This window comes from Vipera berus (genome assembly GCF_964194415.1).
Source record: "Vipera berus genome assembly, chromosome: 1".
Taxonomy (NCBI): Eukaryota; Metazoa; Chordata; class Lepidosauria; order Squamata; family Viperidae; genus Vipera; species Vipera berus.
Genome location: NC_138202.1, coordinates 263,474,739 through 263,493,562, shown reverse-complemented (window position 1 = coordinate 263,493,562; position 18,824 = coordinate 263,474,739). Strand labels below are relative to the sequence as shown.

The 18,824-nt window shown below is 36.8% G+C and overlaps 1 protein-coding gene across 2 annotated transcripts in view; it reads left to right on the top strand.

Moving 5' to 3' along the window:
* The window catches only part of PTPRK (protein tyrosine phosphatase receptor type K), a 406,781-nt gene that overhangs the window by 369,217 nt on the left and 18,740 nt on the right, over positions 1-18,824 (top strand). The window contains exons 16-23 of one of the 2 annotated variants that reach the window (XM_081312601.1): positions 727-911; positions 3,051-3,138; positions 5,094-5,170; positions 8,012-8,048; positions 9,250-9,347; positions 10,651-10,767; positions 14,581-14,735; positions 17,418-17,553. In XM_081312601.1, coding sequence (XP_081168727.1) covers positions 727-911; positions 3,051-3,138; positions 5,094-5,170; positions 8,012-8,048; positions 9,250-9,347; positions 10,651-10,767; positions 14,581-14,735; positions 17,418-17,553 — 893 coding nt within the window. Of the gene's footprint in view, positions 1-726; positions 912-3,050; positions 3,139-5,093; positions 5,171-8,011; positions 8,049-9,249; positions 9,348-10,650; positions 10,768-14,580; positions 14,751-17,417; positions 17,554-18,824 lie in introns of both variants that reach the window. The other variant, XM_081312600.1, reaches the window with a different exon arrangement.

Sequence of the window (18,824 nt, the reverse complement as noted above, 5' to 3'; positions counted from 1 at the left end):
TCCGGTAGGAGATATAGGAGTATAGCCAGCCATACCAACAGGCTGAAAAATAGCTTTTATCCGTGGGCTGTTAGGCTTTTGAATGGGATATGATCTCTGTGAACTTATGCAGAATTGATTTGGGAGGCCGGTGTGTGGTGTAGTTGGTTCACATGGTGTGGTAGGATGGAGGGTTTGTTGTCACTGTGTGTTGGGGGGAGAGAGCACGGGGGGGGAGGCTCAGCTAATCTCAATGTACACATGTTGTACTTTGACAATAAAGGTTTATTATTATTATTAAATCCTTTGCTGAGTAGGCATTAGAACCGGCAGTCATTCACCGGCAAGGTCTCTCTCAATTCACGTTCCCCCAAAGGTCTGCTAAAGTAACCCTCCTTTGTTTTCTTTCCTAAGTATCAGTCACCCTTGAGTCATGCTGAATCTCTTAGGGGTTATTCTTCCAGATTGGGGTGTGTGTGTGTGTGTGTGTGTGTGTGTGTGTGTGAGTGACTGAGAAGGCCAGAGAGATGCCTTTCTTTGAGAGAAGGAACACGGAGGGAGCTCCCTCTTCTCAATCAACTTGGGGCAGCTGCTTGTTGCTTATGCTTTCTTATGTAAGAGTCAAAATAGCACCCAGATGTTTGCAGAGTGCTAAAATGAGCTCATGAAAAGATGGGTTGTAGCAGGAATATTTCAGTTTCATTGTCGCTGAACACTCTTCCATTCTTTGGGCTCTTATAACCACAGATGAAAACCACAGTGCAACAGCAGAGTCAAGTCGTCTATTAGATGTGCCTCGTTATCTCTGCGAAGGAACAGAGTCCCCCTACCAAACTGGCCAACTGCATCCTGCTATCAGAGTAGCGGATTTGCTGCAGCATATTAATCTCATGAAAACATCTGACAGCTACGGTTTCAAAGAAGAATACGAGGTAACACTGTCAGCAGTTGCTTTTTTACATGACCTAGAGCAGAGAGTTCCTTTGAGAGTACAGCTTCTTGATTGCAAAGAGAGTTCTTAATTACAAGAGCATGGGGATGAATATTTCACGGGATTACATTTTTTTAAAAAAGACCATTTTCTGGGTGCCATGCATCAGTGGAAAATTTAAAAGCATTATGTGTGAACCAGGGTGTTGCAAAGGGTGAAAAGTATCAAAAACACACCTTCCTCATACAGATATTGCTCCCTTTTTAAGGACAGATTTTCCCTCAGCATCCCTATGCAGGATATTATATGAGCCAAATCCTGCATGCAAAGGTCATTTGTTGAAAAGTTTCCCTGGAAGGCACTATATGCAGCATCAATACTTGTACACTGAAAAAAAAGCAACCCAGTCTTCTTTGTCTATTTGATTGATTGATAGCTTTTTATAGCTACCCTGATCAAAAGATCTACAGGATGTTACATGATGTTAAAAGAGAAAAACCACAGCAGATAAAGGGCTAATAAATCAACATTTTCCCCAATTCCTACTCCAAGAATTGGTGGGGAGGGGGGGGAACCTGTCTTTTAAAACAATGATCTCTGGAGGTAAGGTATTCAAGGGTTGGAGGGGGAGGGGAACCACAGAGAAGGCCAGTTATTTTGTCTATGCCCCGCCCACCCAACCCTTACTTCACAAAGAGGGTGGACAGAGATGTTCCCATCAGGTGATCAAATACAATTCTGGCAAGATCATTCACCTGTGTATTTGTGTCAGAGGCAGAGAGACCTTGGTGAAGTTGGAATGAAAAGTGTATGACCTGTCTAGACCAAATATAGATCTTTGAATCCCGATTCGGAAACTCTGGTTTTAATCATAGTTGATCAGCTACTTTTATATAAAGGAAATATGTATATATCTTTTTTTAGCATTTGAGTTTAGTTTTTGCTATGTGAGTTACTAATTCATTCCGTTATCCAGATAAAACAAAGCAGGTATGACTTTTGAAAATCTGCATTATTTATTTATTTGTTTGCTTGCTTGCTTGTTTGTTTATTCACTTTGTTACGGAGAAAAAGGCAGTATGCAGAATAAATACTACAACGTATATTTCCTGATGGATGCATTAATTACATGGGAGATTAGTAAAAAAAAGGCTTCTTACTAGTAATCCCAAATCACTGTTACATGATTCCAAACTCATATTGTATGCAATATTCTCACCATGTAGTTGAAATTATTTTGTAGTTGTTGGCTTCAAGAAATACTGCATTGGCTTTTTATTATTGTGCTGGAAATACAGGTAGTCCTCAACTTATGAATAGTTGCTTAACAACTATTCAAAATTACAACAGACCCACCACCCCACCCCAAAAGAGACTTACAACCCAGTTCCAAAGTTCTGACAATAGGCCTCACCCCCTGCAGTCACATGCCCACATTTGGGGCACTGAGCAGCTGGGTCTACATTTAGAGTCTTTTGCAGCATCTTGGGGTCACACGATCCCAATTTACAATGTTTTTTTTCTTTTTGCTGAAAACTGGTGTTTACTTCCAGTTTTTTGGCAAAAACACCCCACCACTTAATGACCATGGTGATTTGCTTAATGACCACCAGAAAAAAAAAGTAAAGCCAGGTTGGTCACATGGGCGAGCCGCTTTACGACCATCACATTTTATGACCATAAGGGACAGGCATAGGATTGTTGTAAGTAGAGAACTACCTGTAATTAATTAAGGAGGGTTTTTTGCATGACAGTAGTTTAATCATTTTATTTACATCAGCAGTATTACTCAACCTCAAAAATGTTAATATTTATGAACTTTGGCTCTCAGAATTCCCCCATCCAGCATTTTAAAATTGCTGAAGTTGAGAAACAGGGATATTGGGAATCTTTTTTTTTCCACCACAAGCCTTCTTGTGTTTTCTAGAACTGCCAGGCACTGAATTTGTTTCTGCCTGGCAGAATATTTCCATGTGTTTATACTAGGAAAAGCTATATATATGCTGATATATAACTCCATTAAAACAATCAAACTCAGAGAAACCAAGAACCCAACTGATGCTCTAACAATGTTAATGTAAAATGTGTCAGGATGAATAAAATGCTAAAATAAATATAAATTATCTCTTTATTTTGAAAGAGTTTCTTTGAAGGACAATCAGCTTCTTGGGATGTGGCCAAAAAGGATCAAAACAGAACGAAGAATAGATATGGGAACATTATAGCATGTGAGTTAAAAACAGATAATCGTGCAGATGAGTGTGTTTGCTGATTGACAAAACCTAGACAGCATATTATTATGTCTACCCATCCTACACAGTAGTAAATGATGTGTTTCTTGGTGGTTAAAAAGTTTGAATATTTCTCTATAGCCTTAGTTCATTGCTTTAACTACTCCATAGCATTGCCTCTGCCATTGCTGAACAGATTCATAGACAAAAAAAATGTATTTCACAGAATCATAGCATAGAAGGGACCTTGGAGATCATTTATTCCAACCAATGAAGACACCCATGACAGATAACCATTCAGCCTCTCTCTTAACCTCTTCAGTATAGGACAGTCCACAAGCTCCCTAGATAAACTGTTCCCTTACTGAATGGGCCTTACTATTAGAAAGTTGCTCCTGATGTACAACCAAAATCTCCTTTTTTGTAAATCCATTGTTTCACACACTGCCTTCTGAATCAACTTTGAACAATTTTGCACCTGACAGATATTGAGGAAAGCTGTCATGCCTTACCAAGATTAAATATGGCCAGCACCATCAATAGTTATTCATATGTTTTATCTTTGTCTCAGCTGCTTGTTTCTGGATATATTCTGAGTGTCCTTGCTAATATGCATGAGTAAACAGAATGTTATTGTTTTTCTAACCAACCCAGAACAATGAGGAACAATGATTCCTCGTGTTACTGATGCTATATTTCTGATGATGCAGTTTTTGAGATCTCCATTCTATGTTTGCCTCATGTTTAGCTTGTGTGATCCGCTAAGCATGAACTGCTCTCCATTTATGAGTCACCTTCCTATGCTGTGCTTAAATGAAGGACCTTGTTTTGTCCTTGTAGAAATGATCTTGCTGGTTTGCTTGTTTACAAATTTGATCACCATATTTTCTAAGCCCTAATTCAAGTAAGTAATAAATATATTCAGCAACACAGAGCCTAGAACAGTGATGGCAAAACTTTTAGAGACCAAGTGCCCAAACCGCAACCCAAAACCCATTTATTTATCTCAAAGTGCCAGGGCAGCATCAGCATTGTGGTGCCCTCAGGGGGGGGCATGGGGCGTGGCCCATTGGGTGGGTGTGGCTGTGGTGGTCATGGCAAATTTGGTGGCCGTGGCCACCTTAATGTTGCTCATGGGGGGTTGCCTGTGGGGGCTGGGCAGGATGGGGGAGATCCAGGGGGTCTTTGGTGGGTGGGGTGGTGGGCAGGAGGCTCGTCCTGCAGGGTGAGACAGGGGGTAGGGTGGAGGTGCCATTGCTGCAGGGCAAGGCTAGGCAGGGGCAGCTGAGCACACCTCTACTCGAGCTTGCTAGCTGGCTGCTTTGCCTCCTTTCTGCTGGGCGGGGCTGCTGCTCCGGGCACTGGCGGTAGCCTAATGAGCCTGCACAAGCTGCTGGTGGCAGCAGCAGGCGTGCCCACAGAGAGGGCTCTGAGTGCCACCTCTGGCACGTGTGCTGTAGGTTCACCATCACTGGCCTAGAAAATAGCTGCATGATATCCCACTTGACATTTCTAGATAGGAGCCACTGACATACAGTACTGTTTCAAAAGTAGCTACAATTGGGGCCATAATATTTCCCTTAGAAAAGAAACTCCACTGGGATGGGGTCATTGTTGAGAAAGACCTCTTGCAGCCTTTCTGCTCTTAGTGCTTTAAAGCCAAGATAGGTTGTAAAGTGTGTATATTCGTCTGCTCGCTCATTTCATTCAACTGTTCCACAGAGTAGGCACAATTTCTATTTTCGTTTGGCTCTAGCCTTCCATGCACTTTTAGATATGCTCTGAGGTTTCCCCAGCACTTTTGAGCAGACTGGGAAAGGGGCACCAACACTGCCGGTCAAATGGGGGACTACCTTTTTTCCTCCTTAAATAAGGGCACCTTTAGCCTCTACATTTCACACTGGTTTGTTTCTGCTGTCTATCATTCCAAAGACGAAACCCATTTTTTACAGATGATCACTCCAGGGTGATATTACAAGCTGTGGAAGACGATCCTTCTTCAGACTACATTAATGCTAATTATATTGATGTAAGTAGATTGCATATCTTGCTTTTTTTTCTTTCCATCTTCTCTCTGTGAAACATTTTTGCATGCAATTCCTATGAACTGAATGACGGCCTTCTTAATATTATGAACAAAATGTACACTTTTCCTTGTCCTCCGTCCTAGTACTCACTGACATTGTTGTGCTTTCTTTCACATCTGACTTTGATTTGGGCTGTAGATTTGGCTGTACAGGGATGTAAGTACCACTATATGTGAATAACAGCATCCTGTTATGACTATTTAATATAGTGAACATTCTCAGTTGCTTTACTGTTCTAATTTTTATTACTAGATATATCTGCATGCCTCATTTAATGAATTTCATTTATATATCTAGTCTTTTTAATGTTCCTTTGTGTTATTATTTTGCTTTTACCTACATTTTAAAAATATCCTTAGTCTTTTACAGTGGTCATAGAAATCATTAGCTAAATCAGTGATCCCCTAACCCTTACAAGACTCATTTTTGCTTCTTTATTACTCTTTTTTTGCATTGTTTAGTATTTTTTTATTTTGTGTTCCATTATTTTTGTGTGAGAAGCTGGATAATAGAATATAGTGTGTTGCTCTTGAAAAGAAACCTACTGGTGGCCTGAAAGGAGGGCTAGAGTTGTCTCCTGTTCTCAAAGGGAATTCATACGAGCAGTGGTGCTTCCCCTAGTAATCCTTGACCCTCATATTTGTAATGCAAGACAAGAATCCTCCACTTGCAATAAAAGTGAAATAATAATGAGTTAAAAACAGTACTGAAGCTTACAGTTTTGGAAAAATACAAATGTACATATGTGACCATGAAAGCTATAACGGAGTAATAATTTCCTAGACTATAGTCAAGTCTTGTATATTTGATAATCTAATTCAGTGCAGAATTTCAAAATGTCTAATGTGTGTAATCAAGCACTGGTGTATTTAGAAAATAGACAGTTGCCATTACTTGAATAGAGGAGCAGTTATCACTCAGCCGATACACCCACCAATAGTTCTAATAAAAGGATTTCATAGCTATGTCCCTGATAATTTGAATGAATGCATGTGCAAGATTATGAGTTAGAGAACAATATTGCTCTGTGTTTACAAGGCCTCAATTTTATTTCAGGATTCTACTGAAAGCTGTCATCTAACTCCTTGAGGGTTTCATTTCTCTGCAAGAAAATGTTTTCTTTCCCTGTTGTGTAGTGCATTCTCAGGTTGATTTAGAATTTTGTAGGATTTTTGCCCAATGACCCTGATTTGCATTTTGTCTTAGAAATTATAGCTGTGCAGCACTCTTGATTTTACACGAGTGCCAGCAGGATCTTAAAGTTGGTATATTTTAGTTCATGGTATATGACATGCATCTGTACTTCAAATCACATTTTCTGTTTGAGTGCAGATCACTGCACAGGTACATCACACAACTCTTTTTTTAAAAAAAATCTCAGGTTATTATGGGACTTGTCTTGGATGTCAAAAAAACAGGAAAGCCATGGGCTTGTAGGAGCATTAGTGGCTACTACCAGTAATAGGCATTTCAATGTCATCAGCTCCTCAAAACAATGTTAACATTTGCAATGATTCTCAATGATTTCTCTTCCTTTCAAAAATACATCAAAAAAGATGTCTTTCCTGTCAAACTGTGTAAGAAGTGATGGAAAAACTGAAGAAGCAATGTTTTATATACATTGCTTTATATATGCATTTGTCAATAAAGCATCTTTGGGAATTATTTTTCATAATAATTACTTGTTCCTTTGACCAACTGAGTGCAATGTGTTTACTACATGAAAATTATACAGTGCTGCTTCTGATCCTACCTTTAAGCCATAGAATCACTGAGGATAACATGTTTACATGTGTCAATACCATAGTTATTTATTACATAATAAAACTAATTCCTTGCCTTCCCAAAATTCTAACATATAATTAGCAAAAACTTGATGAAATAATATTCATGAAATCCAGTAATCTTTTTTGTTGTTTCATATTCTAATTATTAACCAATCATGGTTAATTGGTGTTTACTTGATTTTAGCCAAAAGGCCAACAAAATCCTTTTTTAAAGTATATGTACGGTATATGGAATCCTTCCCTGCATTTAAAAATTGTACTATAGAGAAAGTTCAGTAATGGCACATATATGTGTGTTCATCTTTATATTATACGTACATACAATTTCTTAAATTCTCAACTTTGTTTTATGTAATAGAATGAAATTGCAGTATTGCATATAGATTTGCAATCTGTACACACATATACATTGTCCAGCTCCAGTATTCAGCCATTCTGCTTACTCCTTATGGCTCCATTTTTTTTCTGGTGCATTCATAGTGAAAGTTTTTGCTAATGGCTTGGTTGTTTTGTGCTTAATATCTAAAATAACAAACAAAACTATGTCAATCTGTTATTTTTTTAAGTGAAGGCAAATCTCATAGTTGCTTAGAACAATTTCATAGTTTCACTAAATTAGAACCAAAAACAAATTTGAAATTCAAAAAATGACAACAGCTATGGGTTTCACAAAACAGAATGATTAGGAAACAATGAGCCACTTCATTTTGATGTACTCAGTATATGTTTACAGGAACTTTTTGTTTGGTTCTAAGTGCCATTGTCCAAAAATAACATCTTGAAATCGCTGGGCTTATTTCACATCCAACAATGAACTTTGATATTCTGGAAATGGTTGAAACTATGTTGTTGAATATGGTTGATTGGATTAGCCACTACTAGCCTAGTTATAAGGAGTACCTAGGAATATTTTGGTATGCCTTCATTTTCCCTATTCGATTTGATGTTTAAAACTTGCAGACTGTTTTAAAAATCAACCTGTTTTTGTTTTTATAGGGATACCAGAGACCAAGCCACTACATTGCAACCCAGGGTAAGAGTTTCTGGAAATATGCGTAGAACTGTAAAATTCATATTAAGTGCTGTTAAGTTAGGCATGATTTTCCAAAGTGCTCCTTTGGATGTCTTTATCACCAATACAGATAAAAAAGAGAAAAGTTTAATCTCTATTTTTGTGAATTTGGTGTGTGAGAGAGAGTTTTGTTTGTTAACCATATTTATATCCTGCTACAATCAAAAATCACTGTTGAAAGATAACATAAGTAGGCATTATTTCATTTCTGCAAAGCTTGGATTATAAATTAATTAGCATGCCTATTTTATTTAGTTAACTTTCCACCAAAAGTGGGTGAAGAACTGCAGTGGGGAATGATGCTACTGAATTTCAGTGGTGGGATTTTGGAAAGAGGCTCCGTGCCCAACAGAAAAGGATCCTTGGGGGTTGGTCTCTGATGCTGTCCAGTATTCTTTTTCCATGCTGGCCTACCATGCCCCTTGGCAAATAGAGGACATGTGAACACTAGCTTTCTCCTGGTTGTGGGTATTCAGAAGCAGCAACAACCAGGATGTTAAGGCATAATGACTGGTATCAATAATCCTATATAGACTGAGCCTGTAAGAAAGGAATATTAACAAAAGCTAATGAAAACAAGGCTTACCATACATGAGTACCAACATTCAAAATGGAGGGGCCGACACAGATCAAATCCTCATAGTTTTCTAACATGGAAATAAGACAAAATGTTTGTTGGCTTACAATAAATCATGGTAACAGACGATTAAGTCAAATAATAAATATTGTGATAATATTTAGGGGTGTGCAACCCTTAAAATTCTTCAAAGTATACAAAGATTTTCTGTGTCCTTTTCCAATATTATAAGTTCTCATGTGAAAATATGAAGCTGATTTAAAGAGTTTCTGAATGGTGCATTACACAGCCTGAACAATATGATTTCCCAAATGTTAACGAGCCCATTCCAAAATCCCATTAATTGTCAGATATTGGCATTTTCTTGCACTAAAGCAGCTACAGTAGCTTTATTTTGTGTTTTTTTAAAAAAAACTAATGACCTGGTTTCTGTGAGATACTTCAATACTAAATATTAATGTGCAGCAGTTTTTGAAAGACTACTCAAACCATTCATACCTGCCTTGAATACCTTACAGTTATTTTAGAGATAGTAGCTTTACAGTTTTTTTAAAAAAAAATATTTACAAGCATTTTCTTTGCCAGGGCCGGTGCATGAGACAGTCTATGATTTCTGGAGAATGATATGGCAAGAACAATCAGCCTGCATTGTTATGGTTACAAATTTAGTTGAAGTGGGTCGGGTAAGTATCTCCTTAGAAATACCAAACCTCATGAAATTTTGCTAACATTGCAAAGAAAAACAGAAGCAAAACCAGGAAGAACAAATGCCTACCTTTAAGTGACCAATACAGAGCCAGAATTCAATACCTCTGTTTGCATGTCCGTATTTTGTTAAGTAGATCTGGGTTGATGGGGGAAAAAATCAAACATTGTGAAGGCAAGTGCATGTGAGCATTTAAGATTTTTATTTATCTGAAAAAGAATTTCTATATTTTTGTTCATACTGTTGTGTAATGTTCTGTGTGTACTGTTCACGCACATAGATTGTGTGTCTGCACATGGATGGCTGGGAAGCACAGAGGTGAAAAAGGACAAGAAATCACAATCTTGTCTTCCTCTGGTGTGCAAAACAGAAATAGGCTGAACAGTCTCAACGTAAAGGTAGTCCTTGATTTAACAACCACAGTTGGGATCAGAAATTCCTTTGCTAAGCAAGGCAGTTGTTAAGCGAATCACATGCAATTTTACGACTTTTTCTGCTACCGTCATTAAGTAATTGAGCGAGTCGTGCAGTCGTTAAGTCAGTCTCCCGCTGACTTTGCTTGTCGGAAGCTGGCTGGGAAGGTTTCAAATGTTAATCATGTGAGTCCAGGAATCTGCAGCCATCATAAATACATGACTGTTGCCAAACACTGGAATTTTGTTCATGTGATTGTGGGGATGTTGTGACGGTTGTAACTACGAGGACTGATTGTAAGTCACTTTTTTTCAGTGTCACAGTAGCATTGAACTGTCACTAACTGTATGGCTGTAAATCAAGGGCTACCTGTGGCACTAATGCGTTATCCAGCTTCTAGAAGCAGATAGAGAATTAAGTGAAAAACATTTGAAGTAATCAGCTTTTCTGTTTTCGAATGCCTCTGCTTTTATTGTACTTTTCTCAAAAGCACCCAACTTTTTTTTATCCTTCATTTAGTCCATTCATGTGAGACTGCAGAAAAAGTCAAAGAATTCTTTAGGTGAATTCTTTATATTTTCCTTTATAATTAAAAGTAAAAGCAAAATAATTTGAGCGTAAGTAAAAATGAACGGGTGATGTAAAAGCAAGGTCATAATATATAAAATAAGAAATATATGATTATTATAGAGATAAGAGAGAGATTTAAAAGGCTTATTCCACCCTTATTTTTTCCTACCATTTTCACCCGTATTCCCAATCATGAAATACAATCTACTACTAAATAAAAAGAATTATGTGATGTGCATGATTCAGTGATTCATCCATTTCTTTGTTTGAGAAATATTTTGTCATGTTGATTGTAGGTTAAGTGCTACAAGTATTGGCCTGATGACACGGAAGTTTATGGGGACTTCAAAGTTGCTTGTGTGGAAGTGGAACCACTTGCAGAATATGTTGTCAGGACATTCACCCTTGAAAGGGTAAATATTTCCGGATTAGATCTTCTAATTATTTAACTGAAAACTGCTGTAAATTTAATACTTTATAATAACATGTAAGATTTATGTAACATATTCAAACCATTCTTTAATCTGCCCACCACTATAGTACTTACAATACTGGAGCTGTAATACACTCATTCCTCTATGCCTAAGCTTTTAAAAATTGTTTTCCATCCACACCTCTGTCAATTTAATTCCTCTCTTTTTTTTATGAGCAGCATCTCATATGTTTGTTAATGTTATTATCATACTAATGTTGGTCATATTTTATGCCTTATTATTTCACAAGAAAGCAAAATACTTTGAAGTATTTTGCCGTCAGTTCAAACATGTATCTGAGAATAATGTCTGGCAAACTCAACTTGCTAAATAAACACAAACAACATGCCATAGTTTAGCAATCCTATCTGTCTATCTTATCTATCTATTATACATACATACAATGACTCTTAGTAACATCTTACCCCCACCCCCGCCTGAGATCTGCTCCCATCCTCCTGACCTTTTGTTATGGCCTGAAAACCTGGCTCTGCCAGTTGGCTTGGGACCCCAATAGGGGAGGGCCACACTGGAGGTGGTTGATGGATTAATAGCAGATCACATCTCATTCCCTGCTGTACCTTGTCCCCTCCCTTGCCATCTTTTTACCATAACTTATAACTGTATTGCTATATGTATATTTGTCTTGTTTTACTGGTTTTAACTTTTAATCCACCCAGAGCCACCTTAGGATAACATGGGTGGCAAATAAATTTAATAAATAATAATAATAATAATAATAATAATAATAATAATAATAATAATAATAATAATAATAATAATAGTAGTAGTAGTAGTAGTAGTAGTAGTAGTAGTAATAATAATAATAATAATAATAATAATAATAATAATACATATATACATATATACATATATACATATACATACATCTTTTGCCAATTGGGCCCGCAATAGATATATATAAAAGAAAGCTCAGGACCATATTGGTTGGAAACATGTGGAACAGGCCTTCATCCTGCAGTGGCTAGACAATGGCTAAAATGACAGTAATATACTTACTTACATACACTTAGAAATATTCATAAAGAATTTTAATATCAGCTTCCTTGAACGATAACTTGCTCAGTGACCAACTTCAAGTTTCTTCTTGGGCATAGACCTTTTACTCAGTTATTCAACTGGTTAATTATCCACACTTATGTAGTCTCCTTTATATGCTATATGGTTGGTTTCTTATAATTTTAGTCAGGACTTTTTTTCTTATAGAACGCTCAGAACGGCGTTCCGGCACTTTTTTTGCCAAAACAAAAATAAAGCTCCCTCTATTGACTTTAGGAGTAGGCAATCTTGGCTCTTTTTTATGACTTGTGGACTTCAACTCCCAGAAATCCTGAGCCAGCCACACTGAGGGAAAAGAGAGAGGTTTCCAAGCTGAGCCATGCTGGCTCAGGAATTCTGGGAGTTGAAGTCCTTGAGTCATAAAAGAGCCAAGGTTGCCTACCCTGCACTAGAGGAGGACATTAAAATTATTTACAAGGTTACTTCTTAAACTTTTAGAATCTAAAACAGCTAATTCAAAAAAGCCAACAGGAAAGAACCTCACATTTTTCATCTGCTTCTGTCTTTTGGAAGGTAAAATTAGATAACAAAATAATCTATTTCCTATGTTAACATCTCTGCAATGAAATCAATAAAGGTAACAGGCAGGAAAGAAATGAGAAACATTTTTCGCAATGTAATATGTCTAATTTAGCTGATGCTAGAAAAAAAATAGTATCTTTTGTATACTCTTGAAAACTATTTTGAATCTATAACCAGTTTAAATTAAACAATTCTTAAGAATGAAATATTCTTAATTTAGACTTTACTTTTACTGTTTGGACTGTTGTGTGTTTTGAAAAATAGATTATTTAGAATCTAGTTATGTTGCACTTCAGTCTTTAAATAATTAACCTAGTATATACATAACAATATATGATGTTTTCCATGGTGAGCTTAACGTCAATAACAACATTTATTTAAAAGGCTAAAATAATTTCTGGTGGTATTATCTGTACATTAAAATTTTGTTTAGTCACAATCTTTCACTTTTCACATTCTGGACAAGCAGTGGTCATGTATCCTAGCAAAAGATGTTACATATGTGCATAAGCGTAGTCAGTAGCATATGCCTTTTTAAAAATATCAAACATGCAAAGGAACAAAAATAAGCCCAAAATATCTGTATTACATCCAGAAATGCCAACTTTGCAACCAGTATTTCTCATCCATAACTATGGCACCCTAAGGATACCTGCATACATGCAAATGCTTCTCTGGGATCAGTAATGCAGCAGGGATTGCTTTTTCCTTCCAGTAACAGATTGCTGGAAAATACCAAACATGGCCTTGAGAATTCCAATGTTTGTTACAAATTTTTCTGGATGTGGTTGGAAAGAGGCTGTTTGGCGCCGGAGACCACTGCCACGAGGAACACAGCTCTGGGTCTGGGTTCGGAGCAGCTCCGGGTGGGGGCTCAGCACGGGCCGCAGCGTGGCAACTGCGGGGAGGGGAATCCCCACGGCAGCTTTGGGGAGGGGAATCCCTGTGGCATGTGGCTCCGAGCTGCAGGGGCAGGGGTGCAAAGGATGGGCGGCGACTCTGTAGCAAGACACCGGCATCACTTACAGTGACAGCACCTCTGAGTTCCGGCACCTTTTTTTTTTTAAGGAAAAAAGCACTGATTTTAGTACCAAAAAAAGAGTTGCATTATAGTCAGATGAATTTTGTTCCTACGTTTATAGTCTTGTAGTCTTATTTATAGAATTAAGGCACTTTATATATGCCTCGTTCAGACTTAAAAGGAAGCAAGAAGAATTTGGTAACTTCCATTCCCAAACCACAAGCTCTTTGTTCTTTGAAATTGGGGAGTTCCAGATGTTTAAGTTAGCCTTCACCAACTTGATGTCCTCCAGCTATGTTAGGACTGAGATAAGATTCCCTTATTTCTCACCCTTGCTCCTTGTGGAAGTCTGGTTTAAACTCTGCTAGCGTGTAAAGGAATGCTTTAATTCTGATCTTGTCACTAGTGGTTTCCTTCACAGATGTTTCTGGTTTCTTTATAACAGTAAAACAGGAGTACACAAGTTTTTTGCAAGCACACTCAAATAGCAAGGAACAGCAAGAATCGTAGCAAGTCTTATGATACTTGGAACTAGACCCCATTATATTTTTGATTCCGGTTTCCAATCCTCAGTATGTTTCTCTCCATTTAAGATATCTTACTCACATGTCATTGTTATACTTTACTTAAACATAAGGGTATATCTAAACTTTAAATTGTTTTAGTTATCATTCTGTTTCTATGGATCATAGAAACTTTATACTTCATACTTTCCCATTAATGTCACTACGTTTCTAATACAGACCAATCATTGGAGCACTATCTTAGTTTAATATGAAAGACTTCCAGGCTATTTCTTTAAAGACTGAACTTTTCTTTCTAGAAAAGAAAGAACTTTGCATATATTGTTGTAATTTCATGGTAATATACAATTGGCCTGGTGTACTATGCAGTATGTAGATATGCAATGATTAAGGTGTGATTAGTAATGGGTGTTATATTCACATTTTTATTGGTTTGCTTTGGAAAGAAACTGATTAAAATCAACTAAAGTTTGCATTTTTAGTCCTGTATAAATTTTAACCAATTTAAAGCAAAAATGATCTTTTAGAAAATTAACCAAAAACTAACTAAATGTAACTCATGAGAAAAAAGAAAAATACTGTTTTTATTATTTTTCATTTTGACAGAGAGGTTACAATGAAATACGTGAAGTTAAACAGTTCCATTTCACTGGATGGCCTGATCATGGAGTACCTTACAATGCAACAGGCCTTCTTTCATTTATACGGCGTGTAAAACAATCTAACCCCCCAAGTGCCGGGCCTATTGTTGTGCATTGCAGGTGTGTAGAAAAGAGGTAGATGCATTTTCTATCATTCTCAATGTGTGCATGATCTGTCAAGTTTTGTGATGTTTTGTGGTGTGATATGGGGTGGATTGATCAGATGGCTTGGGTTATTATTTCCAACTGATTCTTTTGACAGATAACTCGATGATCCAACTTCCAAGAATCTGTTATTCAGTTTGTGTTCTAAAGTTATCTGGCCTGTTTTAAATGCTACTAAGGCATAAGATTGATTTAGATCAGTGTCCCAACCTAGAAAGTCTCCATATATAGTAAATTACATTATTATGAACTTGAGATTGGCAATAATCACTTGTTTATATAAACCACATAAAATAGTCTATATATAAACAACAGTATCGCTTCTTATAATAAGTAGTAAAGGTAAAGGTTCCCCTGCACATGCGTGCTAGTCATTTCCAACTCTAGGGGCCAGTGCTCATCTCCGTTTCAAAGCCGAAGAGCCAGCGCTTGTCCGAGGACGTCTCCGTGGTCATGTGGCCGGCATGATTAGATGCCAAAGGCGCATGGAACGCTGTTACCTTCCCACCGTAGTGGTCCCTATTTTTCTACTTGCATTTTTACGTGCTTTCGAACGGCTAGGTTGGCAGAAGCTGGGACGAGTAACAGGCGCTCACTCTGTTATGCGGCACTCAGGATTCGACCCGCCAAACTGCCGACCTTCTGATCGACAAGCTCAGTGTCCTAACCCACTGAGCCACCGCTTCCCTTGTATAATAAGTAGTAGAATAGTTCAAAAGAAGGAATATCTAACTTATTAGTGAATCTAAACTGGCAGCTAATTATGTAAAAGAAATTAAGCATATTCCCTCATCACTACTTTTTATCCTACACTGAAAGACCTACAACATGCTTCTGAGAAGTATTAACATATTCCTCCTCAGGTGATAATAAACAGTAATATTTTTTATTATTTCCTCCACTTATTTTAACCTTATTGCAAGACCTTTGTAGTATCGCATGCCTTGATTTTTTAAGAACATAGAAATTAACAAACCATTTTTGCCAGTGTGATCTTATATACTAGGGTAACTTATTTAGTAGGTGTTTTTACTGTAATACATAATCTTCATATTTTGGTTAGCAAGCTACTTAAGTATGAACCTGGATATAAGTGTTAAGTGTTAACCTGGCTTAAAACCATGTTCAAAGAATGTTCCTCATTAACCTAGAAGGAAATATCAAATGAGATACTACACACTTCCATTCTGGACATGTATATATTGACATTTTCTATAATGACATAGAGGTGGAGAGGATGCTTATCAAAATTTAATGGGATAAGTAAAGAAAATTTTAAAAAAAACTTAAAATTTTAAAGAAATTGGTTGGAAACAACAGAATCAACATTAGTTAATCAAACTCTTATTTAGGAAAAAACAAGTCAAATAGACACCTAGACTGAGAAGGAGGTTTCAGATGAAAAAATAATGGTTCAGAATGGGGCAATAAGGACAATCTGGGGACTGTCCGCATTTTCTTGATTAACAAGGCAAAACCCTGTGGAAATTTATTTCCCAGAACATCATGTCTGAGAGTAGCTTGGCTATAACAAAAACATGAAGCCGTTATGAAATAATTCCCGGGACTGCTGAATATCAAATGCAAGTTTTGTTTATATCAACCTGTTTTCAGATTTCTTTTGCCTAGAAGCAAAAGTGTTTTGAGTAGGAGATAACATTTTCATCTGTTTCTTGTTTCACTAATGGCCTGATCTGATATCAAATTGCTTACTTTTTACTGAATGAAAACCAACATTCACAGGATCTAGAAACTAAGTCCTATCAAGAGAGAATATCTGGAAACGTCGGGCTTTGAAGAGGAAAAACTAAGAGAACCATCCCAGATCCCTTCAAATACCTGAAAGGATGTCGCATAGAACATTAATACTGTACTTATTTTTTGTTCTAAATAGGAAGTCATGGAATATAGTAACTGATGTTACAAAAACATTCCTAATGGTCAGGACAGACCATTTCCCCAGAAGGATATTTTGCTTCCTTATACTGGCAATGCTGAAACAGGATATCTTAATTTGGATTAGGACATGGAACCAGGAATTTAGACAGTGAGCTAAATGGTACCTTTCAGCTGTATGATTTATGAATTCAGCTAAAGATATGCCATAATTTTACATGGGAGTGTCTGTTGGAAAACAAAAGTGTGATCAGATGCAATCTTTTTTGAAAGGCTAGAACTTTAAAGAGGGATTTTTTAAAAAATAGAATTGGTCCCATAATGAAATGCATGCTATAAATAAATGAACAAACAAAGCAAAACTAAAATCAGCCTTTTTAATTACTACTCTCAGAATCAACTTAGTGACTATTTTATGAATACGTTATCCTTGTTGAAAACTTACTGAAAAGATTTCCGCTCAAAATGTTTGTGACAGTTTAACAGAGAAATGAGAACAGTGCAGGAAAACTGTATAAGTAATATTAATATGTGTCACTTAAACAATTCTAAGATGAAGATGTTTTTTTCTGCTTTGCAAAGTAATTACAAAGTATGTTCAGCAATAACACTGAAAATGTCTATCCAATTATGTTTTTACTTTAATTTTAAAATATAAAATTAGATGTTAGATTTCTGATTTATTTGGGATGCTTGTCATTTATATATGTGTGTGTGTGTGTGTTTTCTGATTTATTCTAGTGCTGGAGCTGGGCGAACTGGATGCTATATTGTAATTGACATCATGTTAGATATGGCAGAAAGAGAAGGTGTTGTAGACATCTACAACTGTGTCAAAGCCTTACGTTCACGCCGCATCAATATGGTACAGACAGAGGTATTGTGCTGTTATGAATCAGTGGTCCAATTCTTATGTGCATTTTAGTCATTTGCCTTAAAACAATATTCTGGATCTGGCAACTTACTAAGCCAAATGTGCAACCGGTTCAAGACCAGCTAAATAAGGAATATGGAGAGAGAGAGCAAGACATATCATTTTGTGGAGGTAGAAAAGGAGATAAAACCGACATTCGTTTATACCCTTTCCAACCGTCCCATCCTCTTCATATATTCCAAAGTTTCTTTCCTTAAAACATTGTATCAAGAATCATCTATGTGTTGTATATGTGCCCAGAAACTGTGAGGAGAGAAATAGTTGTTGCATATCAAATTGTAGTTAACTTTTTACCAGTTTTTATGGTACTTTTCCTTCTCCATGTGTTTCTCAGTATTTTTAGGCAATAGGTTATACTGTATGTCTTATGCTAACACTGCAAAACAGTAATTATTTTTAGATGCAATATAATGTGAGTAAGAGGTTATCTTGGCACCAGTCCGAATGATGTTGAAAATATTGCAAAAGCAAACTCAGCACTGAACTGAACTGAAAATTACATACAACACAAACAAAATAAACTGCTAGCACTACAAACACAACTTCATTTTACTTTTTTTTTTTTTATTTGGAAAAACTCTTTCGCACTTTATCCTTATTTCCCAACAATGCATATGGTTTTTGTACAAAATAGTACTGCCAGTTAGAAAATATTTTTCAAAAATAAAAAAATGTGCAAAATAACGAGATGGGGAGGGTAGCTCCATTACAAGGCAAGTTTAGCAATTGGAGCTCTACAGCATAGAACAAAGGAGCCTATAAAAAGGGAGATAAAATTGCACATGATATGGATAGGCAGCTGTTATTCTCTCACTGTTAAAACTCAAGGTCATCCATTGAAACTATACACAGAAAGATTCAGGACTAAGAGAAAGAAATAATTTTTCACACTAGACATCCATAAACTAAGAACTGTGGTTTATAACAGTGGTTGTGAAAATAGCAGCCAATTTGGATGGTACTCAAAGGCAACTGGGCAGATTCGTGGAAAATCAGGCTATCAATAGCCATTAATATTGATGCCTGATCATTACCATAGGTAGTACATCATAAATATTGGTTGCTAAGAAGCAACTTTGGAAGGATGTTCTAGCCCAGGGGTCTTCAAACGTGGCCCTTTTATGACTTGTGGACTTCAACTCCCAGAATTCCTCAGCCAGTGTGCACAAGTCATAAAAGAGCCAAGTTTGAAGACCCCTGTTCTAGCCCAAGAT